This window comes from Dasypus novemcinctus, chromosome 2 (assembly GCF_030445035.2).
Source record: "Dasypus novemcinctus isolate mDasNov1 chromosome 2, mDasNov1.1.hap2, whole genome shotgun sequence".
Lineage (NCBI taxonomy): Eukaryota > Metazoa > Chordata > Mammalia > Cingulata > Dasypodidae > Dasypus > Dasypus novemcinctus.
Genome location: NC_080674.1, coordinates 146,707,807 through 146,729,026, shown reverse-complemented (window position 1 = coordinate 146,729,026; position 21,220 = coordinate 146,707,807). Strand labels below are relative to the sequence as shown.

The 21,220-nt window shown below is 38.6% G+C and overlaps 1 protein-coding gene across 1 annotated transcript in view; it reads right to left on the bottom strand.

The window, feature by feature from the left end:
- CTNNA1 (catenin alpha 1) overlaps positions 1–21,220 on the bottom strand; it is a 184,215-nt gene that overhangs the window by 137,273 nt on the left and 25,722 nt on the right. The window contains exons 2-3 of the mRNA XM_058279415.2: positions 18,043–18,149; positions 15,126–15,321 (exon numbers count right to left, since the gene is read on the bottom strand). Coding sequence (XP_058135398.1) covers positions 15,126–15,321; positions 18,043–18,147 — 301 coding nt within the window. The 5' untranslated portion in view covers positions 18,148–18,149. The remainder of the gene's footprint in view (positions 1–15,125; positions 15,322–18,042; positions 18,150–21,220) is intronic.

The following is a 21,220-nucleotide window of genomic DNA, read 5'->3' as shown; positions in this document are numbered from 1 at the left end:
TCAGAAATAACTCACAATGAATAATATTATATTTAAAAATAAAAGTTTTTCCTGGTTATAATACAGTATCCCCTTATATTAGGAAGATACAGGCATATAGCAATCATCATGTGCATATACAATATTAACAATGACATCTCATGGTATTTAAAAATAGCTCATTTATTTGACAAATATTTTAGCACCTATCATACATCAAGGACTGTGTTAGGTGCCAATGATACAGCACACAAGAGACAGCCCATGGCTACCACAGAACTCTGTGACAGGGAAAGCAAACAAAAGATGCCTGAACAAGGCACCTGCACTCAAAGGGTCACCAACCACGCATTACTACAATGCAATCAGAATTACAATAGCCCTGTGGACAAGGAGCTATGGGACTATAGCAGGAAAGTTATTTACTCAGGGAATAAGTAATCTGGAAGGCCTTGCAGAAATATCTGACTTAGGCCTTAAACATTAAGTATTTATTGAGAATTTACCATATAACAAAACAAACAAATCCACTGCCAGGAATATAAAGCTACACAAAAGCATCCCTGCCTTCAAACAACTTAGAATGTAGAAAAGAGAGTTGCAACCACATAGAAATTATTTGGCACTTTAACACATAAACTGTAAAAAATGCACAAGTGTCATGGGATTTCAAAGGAGGGAACACTAATGAGCAGTCTGGAGAAAAAGTGAAATGCAAGCACCAGCTTTATGGAAGACACAGCATTCTGAAATGGACCTATCCCTAGAAGGATAAGATTATAAAAATAAATAAATAGATACATTTATTTAAAAAGTAATACCCATTCAGTTACAGGAAAATAATTTTAATAGGCAAATCAAAAGATGAAAAAACGCTTACAATCCTGCCCACCCAGATTGCTGTCCTGTACGTACTTTAATTTTATTCTCCTTTTTCTTTTCTTTATGTTTTCTTGTCTAAACCAAGTTTGAAACTGTACACTTTAGGAAAGAAAGAAAAGGAAGCCATCATCAGCTTACCCTTCCCTGGAGGCAGGCAGGCAGGCATTATGCTGCTAGTGTGCACAGCCTGTACACATTACCTCACAAAGGTAAGAGACTAGAACATACTGAAATTGCAGCAAAAACGCTCCATTGGGTTTTGTAGTGATGTATAAAGACGAGAACACAATTAATGGCACTCAAGGGCTGACAACGTGAACATGTGAGGATTTTAGGCCACACCACACTAAGCTTTCTCTTTTAAATCATCTCTGGGGCACACGTTTATGTTAAGAAAGGTCTGGGGCAATAGTTAGGGGAATCACCCACCCATGCAGAGAGAACCACAACTAGCAATTACTCACAGCTTAAAATTTTGAACTTGTTAAGGGATTTATGTATATCTGAACCATGCAAAGTGAAAACTGCCTGTAACCACCTCCAGGGTTGCTGTGGAGATGAAACTAAATGCTCTGTGACACCAAGTACTGAGCAGAATGCTTAGCATAGTGCTTCACATTCCCCTACTATCTATTATCACTAGTGGGATTATTTACAGACTGGTATGGGCAGGAGGGAAGAAGTACAAAGGGCACTAAAGACACAACTGAGGAATGAAAACTAATTCACAGACAGGAACACACATAATCAGGATCACAGAGGGAAGTAAGGGTCACAAGAATGGGAGAAGGAGGTACTTGTACCTTCAGAAGAGAAGTGAAGACAAAGATAACAAGATGCTTCCATGTACAATGAAGCCTCGCAGTGCTGGAGGATCCCAGTTTACTCAGAAGCAGGAAGCAAGGCTCTCTCCAAAAAACTGAGCAAGGTGAAAATGGCACTGACAGTTTAAGGACAGTGGAAGAAACTCTGAAGCAGATACTATGGAAAATGAAAAAGGGAGTTAACCAAAGGTGAATGAAGGAATTGTGGGTCACAGATATAGGCCCATTTTCCACTTCTGAAGGAAAAAAAAAAAAGACGCTGAAATTTTAATTGGGGATTATGTTGAATCTTTGGGTAACTCCTTTTCAAAGCGGCTGCATCATTTTACAGTAACATCAGTAATGTACAAGGGTGGACTATAGATTTTAATGCAGATTGGGAACCTAGCTTGCTACTTAATCACGAATCATGTTCAGTAATGTCATGATAATAAAATAACTGAATAATCAGAAAAAAAAGAAAAAACAAGTAAAGGCCCAAATTAGGCCAAACAGGATGAATTTAAGGTAGACTCTTAAAACTATAATCCTAATCCTCTATCTAAATAAATCACACCTCTTCAAAGATTAGCTCATGTTTAAATCAAAAGGTCTCATAGACAACTTCAAGCTATCATTTAACCTCACTGCACATTGATTCCCAAATTTTCACCAATGCTAACCACTCTTTTTGTCATAACTTCCACCTTCCTCTAAATTCTTATTCCTACCTAGGCTGTTCTTAAACAATTTTATCCTTCTAAAGCTGGCATATCATTTCAAAATAATATCAGGTTAAATGACAAACAAGTGAAACTGGAACTGAGAAGCAAGTAAATTAAATATGTTTAGGTCTACTCTAGTCTCTCTTAGCTTACAACCGTAAGTGCAAAATCCTTAACCTCATGTCTAACAACATATGGTATCAGTAATGAAAATATAATTAGAAGCACATTTTAAGATGGGATAAAACATTCAAATTTTCTCTATTCACAAAGCTATGAGCAAACATAAATAAGTCTCTAGCTAAAATCAAAGTCCTCAAACTTCTGTTGAATGGCTATCTCCCTATAAAAGGATCCTGACACTAAGAATGACTTGGAGCTAAGTTTTTTTAAAAAATTAATGGACAAAGGAATCAAGAATTCTTAAAAAGTTAAAAAAAGAAAAAGGTAACTGTCAATTAGTTTACAAAGCACTGTTCTAAGAAATAAAAAACATTCTTACACACAAAAAAGCAAACTGGAAAAACTGAGGCAGGTTGGCAATTTGTCCAAGGTCAGCAGTAAAGGCTGAAAACAGAACTGTGACTTCTAGCCATGTTATTTCAATCATCTAGTATTAACTAAGATGAAAAGGAGATGAAACTTGAGAGAACCCACGGCAGTACCATCTGCCATGAAATCACGTTTGTCAACACGCCCTTCCCCTTGGCATATCCCTTGACTAAACTGGGATAAAAGTTAAGCTCCTCTAGAGTTCAAACCAAGGACAAAGGGCAACTGTAAAGGAATGAACCAAAAAACTCAGGGTTCTGCATTAAAACAGGGCAGGATCAAGGCCTTTATAAAGCATCAAATATTTTGAAAAAATTCCCTTCAAAACAATCAAACTTTGTAACGTTATAGGGGAAAGACAGGCTTGGGGGGGGGGGAGATTATATTTGGAGTGGGGGGAGAGTAAGGGAGTGGGGGGGGGGAGCGAAGGAGGTGGAGGGAGGGAGAGAAAAGAAAAATAAAAGACTTGTTTTTTTCTTTTTTCATCTGAATCCGAGAGGCATGAGATATGCTAAGTTGGTCAGTTAAAACAAAGAATATGGGGTGGAGGTTATATGGAGACCTCATATTTTTTTAATGTAACATTAAAAAAAATAAAGACAAATAAATAAATAAATCAAAGAAAATTACAAAATAGTGCTAATAAATATATATGACTTTGCTACCAGAATCACACGGTGTAGATAAAACAAAATAGAGAACTGAGTCTGAATCCCAGCTTTGTTGTTTGGTGGCTGTGTGACCTTGGGTACTATATCTCTACCTGTTTTCTCTTTCGTAAAACAAGAATACCATCTCTCATCTCACTGGGTGTTATTGGAAAGTAATGAGATAACATGCAAATCACAGCGTCCAATACACAGTAGATGCTCATACAAACTAAAACTTCTGTTCCCCTTTCCACCTTCTCACCCACTTTCTTCAATTTTAAATCTATTCTGAACATGGTCATTAGGTGCACACTGCCGTTTCTTACACTTTCAGAAATACAGTCATGCTATCAAGTTTACCAAAGGTTGGAGGAAAAGGTGGCTTTTAATTTGTGATGCTGAAGCAATCTCCATGATGCAGAATGTACTAAAACCTTGTCCTTTTATGGTACTAGCCACAACGTTTTATATCCATTCCCTTTGCTAGGCCTCGTCCCAAGCTGGACCAACCCCTCGTCCGCAGCCAGACCCCACCGCCACCAACAGAGCAAGCCGCCACACTAAAACCTTGTCCTTTAATGGTACTAGCCACAACGTTTTATATCCATTCCCTTTGCTAGGCCTTACTTTTTCTATCTGTTAAAAAAAAAAAAAAGTGGGATCAATAAGGCAATCCATAGTCCCTTCCAGTTCTGAGGAACTTCCCCATTCACAACTTCACATCCCAAAATGATGTTCCTAGAACAAGAACAGCTCCCAGCCAGGATGCCATGGCAGAGGGTTCCAGGTCCTCAGAAATCCAGGCTTCAAGGAACCCCAAGGGATAATAATGGGGGAAATGGACTTGGCCCAGTGGTTAGGGTATCCACCTACAACATGGGAGGTCTGCGGTTCAAACCCGGGGCCTCGTTGACCCCTGTGGAGCTGGCCCATGCGCAGTGCTGATGCGCGCAAGGAGTACCCTGCCACGCAGGGGTGTCCCCCGCGTAGGGGAGTCCCATGCGCAAGGAGTGCACCCGTAAGGAGAGCCGCCCAGCGCGAAAGAAAGTGCAGCCTGCCCAGGAATGGCGCCGCCCACACTTCCCGTGCTGCTGACGACAACAGAAGCCGACAAAGAAACAAGACGCAGCAAAAAGACACAGAGAACAGACAACCGGGGGAGGGGGGGAGGGGAGGGGGGGAGGGGAGGGGAGGGGAGGGGAGTTAAATAAATAATCTTTAAAAAAAAAAAAGAGGGAGATAATAATGGTAAGTTATTGCTTGACCAGATATTGTTGGTCAGACCATATGCTGCTCTGCTAAAAAAGACAAGAAGTTTACCAGCCCAGTAGAAGATGGCTTATCTTCTGTAAATTAAACAATCCAGCCACACCAAGTCTTTATTAATGGAATTTTTAAAAATTTTCACCTTAAATAGCAGATATTATATAATAGTCTGTACTGCACAGTGAGAGTAGGGATCATAATGTGTTTATGTCATGGGGAAAAGAGGAGAGAGACTACATAGACATTTAAGTCTATGTACAAAGTCATATACAGCCTGTTAAGTGATTCGTTTCTGCTGTTTGTCTTTTTTTTTAAACTTTGTATAATAACATACTTTTATAAGAAAAGCTTTTTAACTTTTCCTATTAAAATTAACAAAAAATTATAATACCTTTAATTTTTATGTGTGTGATACATAAAACTCGGTGTTCCTTAAAAAGGACCTAAAAAAAAATCTATATACGAAAGATCTCTTTTCTAAGGTATAAAAATCCCATGGCTATTACTGTCATTGCAAAGTGGAGAAAGAAAAATTAGCATACATTATTAAATCTTTTTATAAAAGCTTTGTAAAATTGGCTATCTTAAGAGGCTTATCTAAAACATGGGAAAGTGAAGTGGTAAAATAAGGGGGTCACCTGCAACTCCAATCTCACTGTTGCCATTTTTTGTTTAGTTGCCACTAGGGAGATTCACCTATTACATAGACCCAAAGTAGGCATTTCTTAAACAGACATTTTATGAAAGCATGTTGTCTGTAATCAACTGCCAAATTCAACACAGAAAGGATATTTTAAGACACCCACCTGACCTTGCTTTTGTGGACCAAAAATCACAAACCTACCAAAGTGACAGACGCTTCCAGTGAGGAGTTAAAAGCCCTTTACCATATTATACATATTCAAGTTATCTATTCATTCAGGATCAATTTCATGGCCATACACAGAATTTCAATGTACCCTATCCAAGTGATTTCCTGGATGACCTAGCTCAAGTCACTTTGCCCTCCTTATTTCAAAATGATTTTAAAAGTCTGAAACTGTTTCCCTCCCAGATATCTCAGACTATACTTTTAACATAATGGCAGACTTCAAAATTTTAAAACAAAATTTTTTAACTATCATTGCATCTATTTACCATAATCCTTTTAAAAATTTGAAAAGGTGAATAAAACTCTGGCCATAACAATATTAAAAAGAAGCCTTTAGTTTCCTGGTTCAAAATAACCTCCTTAAATCATACACTCTATATGAGATATTATTGAGCCATGAAACACCGCATTGTTTCAGTGATCAAACAACGCACTCTAGAAGAATGCTTAATGATACTGAAAGATGTTCAAGATTCATTATGTGGAAAAAGTAAATAACACAAAAGGGCATATACCCATGTGAATATATTCATAGGAAACAAACTGGAAGTGTTTAGACCAAAATGTGAACCACTGGTTTTATCTCTGGGTGACAAAACTGTAGGTGATTTAAATTTTCTTTCTTTTTCTCTTATTTTCAAAAAATGTTCATTGCAGAAAATTAAAACTTCTGTCTAAAAAAATTTTTTTTGTAATTCTACCCTGAAGAGAGGGGAGGGGGGAGAACAAGCAACCAACATCACAGGCAAGCCTATTATAAAGTGCCCTGTACTCAACAAATTAGCATCATTTTACATAGTGAAAAGTAAAACATGCCCAGCCCTGGATTTAGATAAGTGAAACTTTCCTAGTCCATGATTCCTAATTCCTGAAATTTGAAATTTACATTTTAGTGCTTTAACTACATTGACAAACTATTTTAATACCAAATTTTCTTACATATAACTAAAGAAAGATATCAGCAAAAAGTGATATTGTCATTCCACCAACTCTCATCTTACAAAATAAACTGACAGGACCAAGATTTCACATTATTTGTTAATTTCACGATAACCTAGAGTTAACAGGCATTTTCTACTCCCACACTGTTCCCTTCCCTCCCACTCATCCACCACCCCAAAAAACATTCATTCTCCATGATCTGGTAATCATGTAGGAAACAAAAATATTAATTCATTCTCCATGATTTGGCAATCATAGTAGGAAACAAAACAAAACAGGAAACTTCACAACATACACTATAGAAGGGACAAAATGGTAGAATATATTTGGCATAAGCTACATGCCCTGTGACTTCCAAAGATGAACCTGAATAAAACAATTCAATCCTTTCCACCTTCACCCTTTCCATTCAATCAGCGAGGGATAGTTGGCAAAATCACTGACCCCTAGATGATACCTCCATCTATGATTAAAAATACTCCCTGACTGATTCTTTAAAATAACTTTCTGGGGTCCACAAAACTGTTTATCTTTTGGAAGTCAACCCAGGAAATAAACATTTACTATCGAGAAATTTAAATACTATAAGCCCTTCTGAATCAGAGCCTATAAAACCTCTCAATCTAACCTTTTCTCTACCCCCCTGGAGGTGAAGAAAGGAGCTTTGAAAATTTCTTTTTCCAGATGACTAACAGAACACGTTTGGTTTTTGTTTTTGTTTTTTAAGTTAAAATAAAGTTACCACACATATTCATGTTCTTGTTTACTTTACTAATTCAAGAGTGCCCTGCTATTCAGAAACACTCCGAAGAAGAGAGGCACTTACTTCCTAATTACACATTCAAATAAATGCATAACATGCATTTCGACTTGGAGTTACTTCTTAAGAAATTAACCAGTATAAACCACTTTACTGCGACATCAAGGTAGAAGTAACGCCCAAGTCAAAACTGGAATACCTAAGATAACTTCCTCAGCTGCACTTAAGGCAGTAATGTTAGCCAATATAATTTAAAACTACTATTACCCTGGTTAGTGCTATTTATTTTTATGAGTGTAACAAGACAGAACAAAAGAAAGGACTAAAAAAACAAGGAGCAATTTCAAAATGATGGGAAACATTAGAATTTAATAACTTTCTTCTCCTTTCCTCATTTCCAAGCTGCCTAGGTCAGAACCCGAGGATTTGCAAAGCAGCATATGCTCACACAAGGATAGTGATCTAGAAGCAGACGGCATCCTTGGCACGTCCTAGGTTAAAGAAAATATAACCTCCACCCTAGAGACTTACAGTTTAAGTCAGACAGACAACTTTAAGACATAAAACACCCAGATGACAACCAGTTAATGATTTTCCAGAATTTATTATTTTGCTTTTCCTACTCAAGCTAAATTAAGAGCAAGAGAAAATGGATTAAATGGTGAGACTGGAGGAATGGGAGTCAATAACAATTTTTAAATTAATCACAGAGATCAGGAACATACAAAGGGTAGGAACTAGAGTGGAAGCACTTCTAACAACAGACCCAGCCATAAGGGAGATCACATGAAAAGAGACATGAGAAAAATAAGAGAAAACTGGATGAAAATCCTACCAAGACGGTAGGAGAAAAACACAAGATAACAAATGAGAAATCAGAACTCAAAGCAAGAGTATGAGAAAAATCAGTTGATTTCTTTTTAGGTTTAATGAAGAACATGATTGCACCAATCTGAAAATCTAATTAACTTTAATCTTTTCAAAATGTTAAATGTTTCCCTACTATTGCTCTTTCAGAGGACCATTCGTAACACTTTTTGAAACCCATACTCAACAATCCAGAAGAGGAACACTTGTTTATCATTTTACTCCTGTGAAAATTTAAAGAGCCCATATGTAAGATGAAGCTCATGATCCCGATGTGATTAAAACCACACTAACCAGACCAAATTAAAACACAATCTCTCTCACACACCCACACAAAGCTCCTCAAAGCTTTGTTTTAAATCTTCACAATGTAATGCAGCAAGCCCTAACTCCACTCTGCCTCCTGTCTACCTCTCAAACCGTACTGAAACAGTCACTGACAACTGCTTTGTCCTGATCACATCAGCCTTTTAACATTTATCTTCTAGGATGCCTATATTAGAAGTGCATACATCAGCCTCAAATTGTCAACATCTGCACTGGACAGGAGACTCATCTCCACCTCCTTCAACCTGACTGGATCCTGTAGTCAGGTGCCAGGGAGAAAACTGTGCCTTAAGAGTCAGACAGCTTTATCCTTTTGTCAGGAATTTAATACATTGTTTTTCTTAAAATTGACTTGCCAAGATTCATAATAAAAAAAAAATAGAGAGAAGCAGTTGTGACTCAATTGACAGAGCATCTGCCTACCACATAGAGGGTCCAGGGTTCGATACCCAGGACCTCCTGACCTGTTTGGTGGCTGGCTCCATGCACAGTGCTGCCACACGCAATAAGTGCCACGCCATGCAGGGGTGTGCCCCACGTAGGGGTGCCCTGCATGCAAAAAGTGCGCCCCGCAAGGAGAGCCACACCGCACGAAAAAGGCGCAGCCCGCCCAGGAGTGGCGCCGCACACACAGAGAGCTGATGCAGAAGATGACGCAACAAAAAAGAAGCAACAGTTTCCTGGTGCCGCTGACAAGAATACAAGCACACACAGATGAACACACAGTAAATGGACACAGAGAGCAGATAACGGGGCTGGGTGGAAGGGGAGAGAAAATAAAAAATAAATCTTAAAATATATATATATATATTTAAAAATAATCACACAGATGTGTATATGTGTGTATATATTTTTTTCTCCATATATTCAAATCATTCAGGCTGTAACAAGGAAGATGATATCTATATCTTCAACTACACAATTATTAGGATAAAAGGAATGTCTCTATATCGACTGATGTACACCTTATCACCTATCCCTTTATGACATGTCCTAAGAGCCCATCAGTTTTATCTGACTGGATAATTCTATGCTTTCAAGACTTAAATAAGTTGAGCAAAAAGACTTAAAATAATTCACTTACAGGGAATTGGCTGTGGCTCAATCAGTTGGACTCCCGTCTACCATATGGGAGGCCCTGGGTTCATGTCCGGGGCCTCCTTGTGAAGGCAGACCCACCCACACGCTGTGGAAAGCTGCCCAGCCCGCAAGCACTGCGGATAGCCAACTCAGCAAGGTGACAAAACAAAAAAGAGAGACAAGCAAAAAAAAACACAGAAGAGCATGCAGCAAATGGACACAGCAAACAGACAGCAAGCAAACCGCAAGGGGGGAAGGGGAAATAAAAAATAATAATAATTCACTTACAAATCAAGTATAGGTACACTAAGATCACCAAGATGCTAGCAAATTCAATAGTTTTAATTCTATTGTTTCAGCATACCCATAAATACTGCTTTTTGCTCCAAAACTGACAAGACACTTATAGCAGTTTGATATGGCTATGAATTCCAAAAATAGATACTGGATTATGTTTGTAATATGATCTGTACTTGGGCATAATTAAGTTATGATTAGGACTTTGATTGGGCCATGTCATTAGGGTCCCCACCCCTTGGTGGGTGGGGACTCACAGATAAAAGGCATGCAAAGGACAGATTTGAGGTTTTTGATGTTGGAGTTTGATGCTGAAGCCCCGGGAAGTAAGCACACAGAGGAAACAGAAGCCAGCCCCAGGAAGAGAGGAACCCTGAGCCCAGGAAGAAGAAAGCTCTGGGAAGAGAGGAACCCTGAACCCAGAGAGAAGCAAGACCCTGCAAGAGAGCAACACAGGAAGCCTGAACCCTCGTAGACATCAGCAGCCATCTTGCTCTAAAATGTGAAAACAGACTTTGGTGAGGGAAGTAATTTATGCTTTATGGCCTGGTATCTGTAAGCTTCTACCCCAAATAAATACCCTTTATAAAAACCAACCAATTTCTGGTATTTTGCATCAGCACCCCTTTGGATGACTAATACAGGAAGCACTGGGAACTGAACCCGGGACCTCCCATGTGGGATGCAGATGCTCAACCACTTAAGCCACATATGCTCCCCTAACTGAATTTTTTAAGAAAGCTCTCTGCCACTAAATTCCTACTCCTGGAAACAAACCTTAAGGATATGATCAAAAAAAAGGAAAAATGCACATACAATGGTGTCAACCCAAGACAGCTTTGTTACTATCAAAAATATAAAATGTATTATTAGTCCAATAGAGAAATTATGCAATAGAAAGTATGCACCTTTTAAAGATTATATAAGTTCCAAAGTAATACTAAATCATAAAAAAATTACCTGTAATTAGTGTTAAATTTTTTAAAAATAAAGTATTAACACCAGGCAAAATTATATGCATTTAGCCATGGTCTTAAAAGGGAACACAAAACTAAATATAAAATACAATTTAAAATGGCTTGGGAAAAAACACAGGTATAAATCTAAGAAAATATGCATAGGACTTCTATGCTAAACACTGATGAAAGAAATCAAAACAGATTTAAATAAATGGAGAGACATACCATGTTCATGAACTGGAAGGCTCAACATAGTAAACATTTCCATCTCTGCAAACTGTTATATAAATTTAATATAATTCCTATCAAAATGTCAGATTTTTTGTTTATATAGACAAGATTATTTTAAAATTTATATGGAAAGGCAAAGGAACTAGAATACCTAAAACAATTTAGAAAAGGAAGGAAAAAAGTGGAAGGAATTATTCTACCCAACTTCAAGAATCCTAAGGGCTCTAAACTTAGAAGAATACGCTCTAATTTTAGGTAATTCATCTGGAGTTCTTAACAGCACACACTGCCTCAACACTTACTAAATAAGTCACAGGAAAAGAAATTAAGTTTTCACACATTAGCTCCCTTAATTTTACCTATTGAGATCAGTCATTTGCACAGACCAACCTGACAGTTAATTTGCATGGTAACCAGCCAATTCCTCCTCTCCAAAATCTGTTATAGTTCCTTCCTTAGCACCTCCATTTCAAACCTCTATTGTGATTGTCTCCAAAGGGACAGTCTTGCCCCAAGCTCTCTCCTCACCCCTTTAACCAACCCCTCCTGCACACAGCTGAGAGACTAATCTCCCCAAACACCACTTCTCATATTGTGTTGTTCAGATAGCAGGACTTCTTAAAACAGGAAGAAAGCTAAGGAAACATGTTGTGATGTAAGAGAAAAGCTTTAAAAATAAAGTAGGAAGCAGATGTGACTCAACCAGTTGGGCACCTACCTACCACACAGGAGGTCCCAGGTTCGGGTCCGGTGCCTCCCAAAGAAGATGAGCTAGACACTGTACCCACCGCAATGAGCAGATGCCTAAACAAGTAGGTGCCAAAAGCCAGCAGTCACAGATAAAACCCACTGTTGCCCAGTGTGCCAATCATCTATTCAAACCCTCCACCAGGCAGATCACCAGAAACAATGCGGGGGTTCATAAAGATGTACCCTGGGCCTTCTCCCTCATCTACCTAAAAATGTCCATGAGCTACAGGGAAGGAACTACTGATGCCACAGCAAGTCTCAAGTCTTGGCTTTTGAGAACCAACTGTGAATTACAAATAGTGGCCTTAAAAACCCTATTCTGGTTCAATCTATTCCTCATCACTCTACTTCTACTTTACCATTACTGGTCCGCTTTTCTAATGTCTATCCTATATCAAACACATTTCATTGAAGTTTTCCATTTCTGCTCCTCAGATGTCCCCTAACCAGCCAAAGGGTCTCTTTTTTGGTCAGAGCCCTATTCCAGATTCATAAAATACATATACCAATAGGCAGCTTCTATTCTTTTCTACGTACTATTAAAATAGATATGCATGGAGAGTGACTGCTAAAAGGTTATGAGGTATCTTTTAGAGTTGAAGAAAAAGTTCTAAGATTAGATAGTGGTGATTGCTGCACAATTCTGTGAATATACTAAAAACCACTCAATTATATACCTTAAAAGGATAAATTTTATGGTACGTGAATTATATTTCAATTCTTTACCCATTGTCCTGCATTCACATTTTAAATTTTGAGAAAAGAACCCTTTCTCACATACTCCTTGGTGAATACAGTTAATTATCTTAAACATTTAAGTGACCATCAAGGACCAGGGATCATGTTAGGTACCAAACAGAATGGACACAGAAACTGCCCTCCTGAAGCTTGGAAAAGGGAAAGCCACCAAGTATTTTAATTACCACTGTGTTAAGAAATAAGAAGAAAAAGTATGAGGCGAAAATAATCAGGATAAGGAGGTCCCCCAAAAAAGGAAGGAGAACATCTAAGAGGTACATGCATGCCTAAACTCATATATGGTAACTACTCAACAACTAAGTTCATCTCCTGAGGTTCCTCATAACACGGCAGCTAATTTCCCCCAAAACAAGCAAGTCCCTGGAAAGAGCCAGGCAGACACTATACCTTTTTGATGACTTCACTTCCAAATAGAATAGTATCAGTTCCACAATTCTTTTCATTAGAAGCTAGACTCTAAGTCCCACTCACATTCAAGAAGGAGCAAAGTTAGGCCTACTTTTTGAAGAAAGGAATGTCAGAGAATCTGTGAAGATAGTTTTTGTTTTTATATATATATATATTGTTTTTTGTTTTTGAGAAGGTACCGGGGACTGAACCCCAGACTGTGTACATGGGAGGCAGGAGTTCAACTAAAGAGCTACACCCACTCCCACTGTGAACATATTTTAATGCTGCTACAAGGTTTCGCATGCATAAACAGTTTCAACAACATAGCCAATAAGGCTTGGTTGATTAAAGAATTTGTGCTTAACCATCTTTATAATGTATATTTTGTTTTATTTTTGATAGGTGAGAGGTTTCATCATTATTAAGATTCTCCAAAGAAAAAAATAAGGCAAGGAAAAACCAAGGCACTTTAATCTTTCATACTAGATATGATAATTATGATAGAAGCCAGTTATATTTTGGTTTTTAGTTTTTTTCTTTTCGCAGGGAAAAAACAAATTATAATAAATAGATCAAAATCATAAATAACTGCAAAGCTGTACTAGGTAGGATAGAGCCATATAAAAGATTTCCCAGATATAAACAAAAGTAACAGGAAATCACAAATTTAGATATGCACTGAAATAACAGGGGGGAGGGAGGGATGCATATTATCCCATATTACTACAGATTTGCATCAGAGAAACTTCTGAAACAAGCAATATGGACAAGGTAAATGAGAAGCTGCCTGTAATAATTAAATGCGTTTTGAAAATAAAATGTCTAGCGTCAATGAGCATGCAGAAATTTTATTTTAATATTTTGGGAAGTTTCATTATAAGAGGCAAAAAGGGCTGGGAAGCAAAATTTTCATACATGTGACAATGAAGTAAATAGCCATCCTGAGCTCAGTAGGAAGCTCAAAAATGTTCTGAACTGGAAAATTAAACTGCTTTCAAATAAATACATTCAAAACCCACTTAGCTAGTATTATGGAATTTAAGTAATCTCATCATTTGCAGTATTTGAAATATTTACCTTCAGCCTGAAAAGTGAGAAAAAAATATTTATCATTCCAAGATTTTCAGTTCACAAATTAATAACAATTTAATATGTTGCCCCTTTTTGAGTACTGTTACAGAGATAAAAGACCTAAAACTTCACTGGAATAAAAACAAAATTTTTAAAAAGACTTCGCAGGACTATATGCACGTCATTGTTAGAAACCAGAAATTCAATGAGCTTGTCTCAAAGTCCAGTAAAGAGCCTGCACAGAGCAAGGGCTCAATTCCCCTAAGCTGCAATCCAATAACCCTTTAAAAAAAAAATCTAAAAAACTTCGGCAAGAGGTGATGTTCTCCTGCTAGACTATAACCTAACACAAATCTACAGGTTTCAAGAAGTTTATCTCCCAGATTTAAAGTCCTCTTTTCATACTTGAAACTCCATAGAGATGACAATTTTTCTAACAGTGTGATGTGGATTACCACTTCACTTTCTATCAATTCTCGGTTTTCTAAAACATGATTCCTTTAAGCCCAGACTTACTCATTTCAAACTCAAAACAGTTCAAATGTGCATGACTAATTTAACATATAGCCATTTACATGGCTGACAAAATGGGACAATTCCAGAGTATTTTTTGGAATGGTTAACCATGCCTCCATTTTGCCACCACCACATCTTCAACATGAACAAAAAGATATCACACAGAATATAGAATGAAAGGTAAACTTCTGTCCCATTTATTTCATAACAAATTGTGGTTCAAAGACCTAACTATTGCCTAAACACCCAAGAAAAATAGTTTCACATTCTACAAAAAGATGTTCCTCTGTATGCATCTCTCCCAATTAAAATATAACTCAGTACAACTTAGTAAGTCTCCAATAACTGAATATTAGAAGTCACTGAGCAACCAGCAAACATAAAGTCTCCAAGGATTCATTTTCAGGAAAGGTCTCCCTCTCTATTTATAAAAAGCATATTGACCTACCTTGTTTTCGAACATCTTCTACAGCAGCCACAAGCTCCTCCTTGAGAAACTGACTCTCTTTTGCAATTTTATCACCCTTCTCCAAGAAATTCTCAGTTGCTTGTTCAACAGATGCAGCCAAAACGTGGGCCTTCTTAGAACGACCCCTCTTCTTATTAGAGGGTCCTTTACTATTGGTGTTCACCAGGGTGGTAACCTGAAAATTTCATTTGTAAAAATTTAACAACAGTCAACTAAAATTAAAATAAGAGAAAGACTAATATCTTTACGATAACGGAATAAATTATTCATACAGGAAAGAAGCAAGGCATTTATGAGATTGCACTAAGCATTAACAACATACAACTTCTTCTATATTTAAGACCACACTAATGATACTATATTTAGTTTCAAAAAAAAAAATTTTGCTGTCTGTGGCAGTTTGAGATTATTTATGAATCCCAAAAAGAGAAAGATTATGTTTATAAACTAATCTATTCCTCTGGGTGTGATACCCTTTGATTATATTGGATTCAGTTGAAGGGCCCTTGATTACATAGCCTGTTAAGATTAGGGCTTTGATTCAACCATGTCAGTAAGGTATGATCATGCCTTCAACATGTGGCATATTGACTTTGGTGAGAAAGCAACCTTGAGTTGGACTCTTTACAACCTTAGAACTGTGAGCTTTTACCTCAAATAAATACCCTTTATAAAAGCCAACTTATTTTCTGATGCTTTGCATCAGTACCCCTTTGGCTGGCTAACACTATCTCATTGTGTAAGGTAAATAATAAATATTTAAGTCCTCAAAAATAGGTTTTTACTTTGATTTTACAAATTAAGAAACAATTAGTTGTGGTATATACACACAATGGAATATTTTTCAGCTGTAAAAAGGAGTGAGGTTCTAATATATGCAACAGCATGGATCAACCTTGAACACATCATGCTGAATGAAGTAAGTCAGACACAAAAGAATAAATATTGTATGTTCTCACTGATATGAAATAATTAGAATAAGCAAATTCTAATAATAGAATGTGGTTAAAAAGAAATTTTAGGCTGTATAAATGTTACAAGAATAAAAAGAAAAAAGAAAAAAATATAGAAGCAGCTGTGGCTCAATCAGTTGGGCTCCTGTTGACCATATGAGAGGCCCTGGGTTTGTGTCCTGGAGCCTCCTTGTGAAGGCAGGCTTGCCTGCACGCCACGGAGAGCCGCTGGCCCACAAACACCACAGACAGCCGACTCAGCAAGGTGACAGAACAGAAAGGGAAATAAGCAAAAAAAACCGCAGAAGAACACACAGTGAATGGACAGAGAGAGCAGACAGCAAGCAAGCCGCAAGAGGGGGGAATAAATAAAAATATAGACACAGAAGAATGCACGGCGAATGGACACTAAAGCAGACAGCAAGCAAAATAAATAAATAAAGCCGCAGGAGGGGATAAAATTAAAAAAATATATATAGGACTATACAACACAGTGAATCCTATTGTAAACATAGTTAGGCCATGAGTACAACTATTAAAAATGCTCTTTCATAAATTGTAACAAATGTACCACACTAACACAAGGTTTTAATAATAGGGTGGTATATGGGAACTCTGTATTTAAATATGATTTTTCTGTAAACCCACAAATTCTCTAATTAAAATAAACTTTTTTTTTTAAAAGTTAAGTGATAAGTTAGATATATCTTTTTTATATGTCACCAGGAAATTCAAACATAGTCAACAATGAACTTGGCTTTACCAAGGACACATTTTTGTCCTGGTTTTCAACCTTTGCAAAGTATTTTAAAATAACTTGCTTCTCAAGTCTGTTTAGTTTATTCACACAAGTCTCAATAATTAATTAAAGTCCCAGAATGTGAATCATCATTAATATGGATAATGGTGAACTGTACTCAGAAACTCAACTTCTAGGTGCAGATGTTCTATACTCAGAGTTTGAAGACTGTTAAAGATTTGTTACTATAAAGTGCCACTATAACAAGACCTACTGAGGACTACTGTAGATGGGCTCCAAGAAAGCACATACTCCCTTGAGCATTACCACACACTCCTACACAACACACACACACACACACACACACATATATATATATATATATATATATAGAGAGAGAGAGAGAGAGAGAGAGAGAATACTAGTTTATATTTCTGAGTAGGAATTTACTTTTTAAAAAGGCTAGTACAGGGCAGCAGATGTAGCTCAAATGGTTATGTACCAGCTTCCCACATATGAGTTCCCAGGTATCAGGTGTTCAAATCCCTAGCACCTCTCCCACACACACAAAAAAAACCAACAGCTAGCACATGCCACTAAATCTCCTTCTCATTCTCTCTCACAAACATACACATAAGCACACACTAGTGAAGTCTGGCAATACTATACAAAGTACATAAGATAGTTGCTAATGAAATTCCATCCCGTTATGGTACTTGAATTTGCAATAGAATATACCAATAGAACATACCAAACTTACACTGTCAAACTAATGGCCTGCTAAGTGATAGTACACAACGGAAGGTATGTTAGGCAGAGCCAGGAGACTTAAAAGTCAAGCTCCACATCCCACCTTTCTTGGGTTTCCCTTCTAAGGAAAGGGTGAGGTTTCCTCAAAGTGTTAACATTTGGAAAGGTGAACTATATACTACTAACCCCTAATATTGCCAATAAGAATGAAGGAAATGGAATCAGCTGTCTATCTAAAGGGTTAAATGAATCCACACCTCAACATTACTAGTGCTGTCAAAACACTGAAACATCATTTAAGTACTATCAACCTAAACTCAATCATTCAAATTAAGGCTCTGAACTTAATAACCTTATTCTTATGTTTGTTACCATGCCCACTGCTGTGGAACCAGGGATTACATGTTGCTACAACAATAATAATAACCATGTATTTCTGCTCACAAATTCTTACCTGTGTAACCAGAGGCTCCAACAGTCTTTCAACTGCCAGAGTCCTGATCTCTAGACTTTTGGGGTCCCATTTGAAGTTTATGTTACCTGTGTGGACAGCAGTCATTTCTGAAAGAAACAAAAAGCCAAAGTCAGGCAAACATTGTACACAAACATGAGAAATATAAAAAACGCCTCCTACTTAAGAGCATTTATATCAGGAAAGCTAAACTCATCATAAGATGGGAGAAAAAAATTCTTACTTCCTGAACACAAGGGCTCCAGTATCTTTTACAACGTTTATACATAAGGTTTCTAGTTTACAAACATTAGGGATACAACAAAAGAACATTCCTAAATCCACTTGAGCTTCTCTGGCACCAAGACATTTCTACTTCCAGTTTTCTACCCCAACTTTAGAAGCAAGATGAAAAGTTAAAGTGAATGAAGACTACTACTGAATGAAGAAATTTCTTCAGAAACTAATTTAACACAAAAGACTGATTTTTCTTATTCCACAACATTTATAGTACAGTAGTATCTAAAAGGTACACCTCGGGAAGCAGACTTGGCTCAATGGATAGAGCGTCTGCCTACCACATGGGAGGTCTGCGGTTTAAACCCCAGGCCTCCTGACCCGTTCGGAGCTGGCCCACGTGCAGTGCTGATGTGTGCAAAGAGTGCCGTGGCATGTAGGAGTGTCCCCTGCATAGGGGAGCCTCACACACAAGGAGTGCACCCCATAAGGAGAGCTGCCCTACGCAAAAGAAAGTCCACCCTGCCCAGGAGTGGTGCCACACACATGGAGAGCTGATGCAACACGATGACACAACAAAAAAAAGAGACACGGATTCCCGGGCAAGAATGGAAGTGGACACAGAAGAACACGCAGCGTGAATGGACACAGAGAGCAGACAACTGGGGGCGGGGAAGAAATTAAAAATAAATAAATAAATAAATAAGTACACCTCACTTGATTCCTTGAAGTATACTTACAAAACAACTTGTCTTACTTTATTGAAACATAATACTCAAGACTTTCAGCAAGGTGGCAGACTTAGCCCAGTGGTTAGGGCATCCGTCTACCACATGGGAGGTCCGCTGTTCAAACTCCCGGCCTCCTTGATCCGTGTACAGCTGGCCCATGCACAGTGCTGATGCACGCAAGGAGTGCTGTGCCACGCAGGGGTGTCCCCCACGTAGGGGAGCCCCAGGCGCAAGGAGTGCGCCTCGTAAGGAGAGCCGCCCAGAGAAACAAAGTGCAGCCTGCCCAGGAATGGTGCTGCACACTCAGAGAGCTGACACAATATGACGCAACAAAAAGAAACACAGATTCCCGTGCCGCTGCCAACAACAGAAGTGGACAAAGAAGACGCAGCAAACAGACACAGAGAACAGACAATTGGGATGGCGGGGGGAGAGAAATAAATAAATAAATCTTTTTTTAAAAAAAAGACTTTCAGCAAGATGGCGGGTTAGAGAGACAGGACTCACTTCTCTTCTAGAAAAGCAGCTAGAGATCAGGAAGAAAAAAGGCCTAGGGAAAAAAGTTCTACGGTTTAGGACACCAGGGAAGGCTGGACAAAGAAAAGGAATCTTGATGGAAAGACTGTGAGGAGAAGCTGCAGCTGCTGGTACCCTTCCTGCCACTCTCTGTGCAGTCACTTTTGAATTCTCCAGCTAGCTGCTAAGGACAGAGGGGACCACAGGGATCCACCTCCCCAGGAAAGGGGAGAGAGAGGGACACAGGTTGATTCTGAGTTTGATCAACAAATTTGGTTGGTGTCCCAGGAGTCCTTCCAGACTGAGTGGGGCCACACTATTGTTTACTTTGGGAGTCAGCATGGGACTCGAGAGATCAGACCCTTTTAGTAAACTTCCCTACTGACCAGGACTGGTTGAGCACACAGAAGGGAGTGCAATTATTTCCTACCCAGGAAAAGGAAGGTGACCACCAGCAAAGGCTGGAGAACAGCCTCAGAGAAACATCTGCTGGTGGACCAAGGAAGTGCATGTAAAATTAAAAGTACATAAATAGAGACTTTTTCCTGCCTTCACAGCTTCTGTCCCCAAGGCAGTTGGAAGCAGGTCTGCAACCCATTACTGGGTCCAATGTCCGGATGTGAGCATCTAACAGGCACAATCCTAAAGACCCAGAACAGGTTGAAGCAATAATTAAAGAATGGCAGCAAGACACAGCCTCCTGCCACTAAATCCCCATGAGAGAGAGAAATTAAGCATCAGAGTAAACTAACCATGCTAATCAGATGCCTAGACATAAGCAAAAAATTATAAGCCATACTAAGAAAATGGAAGAAATGGCCCAAGCAAAGGAATATATCAAAGCCCCAGATGAGATACAGGATTTGAGACAACTAATCAATGAGACTGATACAAATCTACTAAATCAACTCAATGAGTTGAAAGACAATATGGGTAAAGAGATAATTGACATTAAGAAAAACACTTGGGGGAAGCAGCTGTGACTTAATCAGATGAGCTCCCGTCTACCATATAGGAGAGCTCGGTTAAAGACGAGAGAAAAGCAAGAACATAGAAGAACCCACAGCGAATGGACAGAGAGAGCAGAAAGCACACAAAAAGCAGCAAGGGGTGGGAGGGGATACAAAAACAACACTTGGGTGAGCACAAAGAAGAATCGAAGACCTGAACAGAAAAATACAAAGCTTACAGGAATGATAGACACAATAGGTGAGATCAAAAATACATTAGAGGGAAGTGGATTTGGCTCAACGGATAGAGCATTCACCTACCACGTGGGAAGTCCAAGTTTCAAACCCAGGGCCTCCTGACCTGTGTGGTGAGCTGGCCCATGCTCAGTGCTGATGCGCATAAGGAGGGTCGTGCCAGGCAGGGGTGTCCCCCACGCACAAGGAGCACACCCCATAAGGAGAGCCACCCAGGGCAAAAAAAGTGCAGCCTGCCCAGGAGTGGTGCTGCACACACGGAGAGCTGATGACACAACAAAAAGAGACACAGATTTCCCATGCTGCTGACAAGAATACAAGTGGACACAGAAGAACACACAGCGAATGGACACAGAGCCGACAACTGGGCAGGGGGGGGAGAAATATAAAATATATCTTTAAAAAAAAAGAGGTCTTGGGGTTCAATTCCCAGCCCTAGGACCTGAAAAATAAAAATAAAAACAAAAACAAAACATTAGAAGCAAACAACCG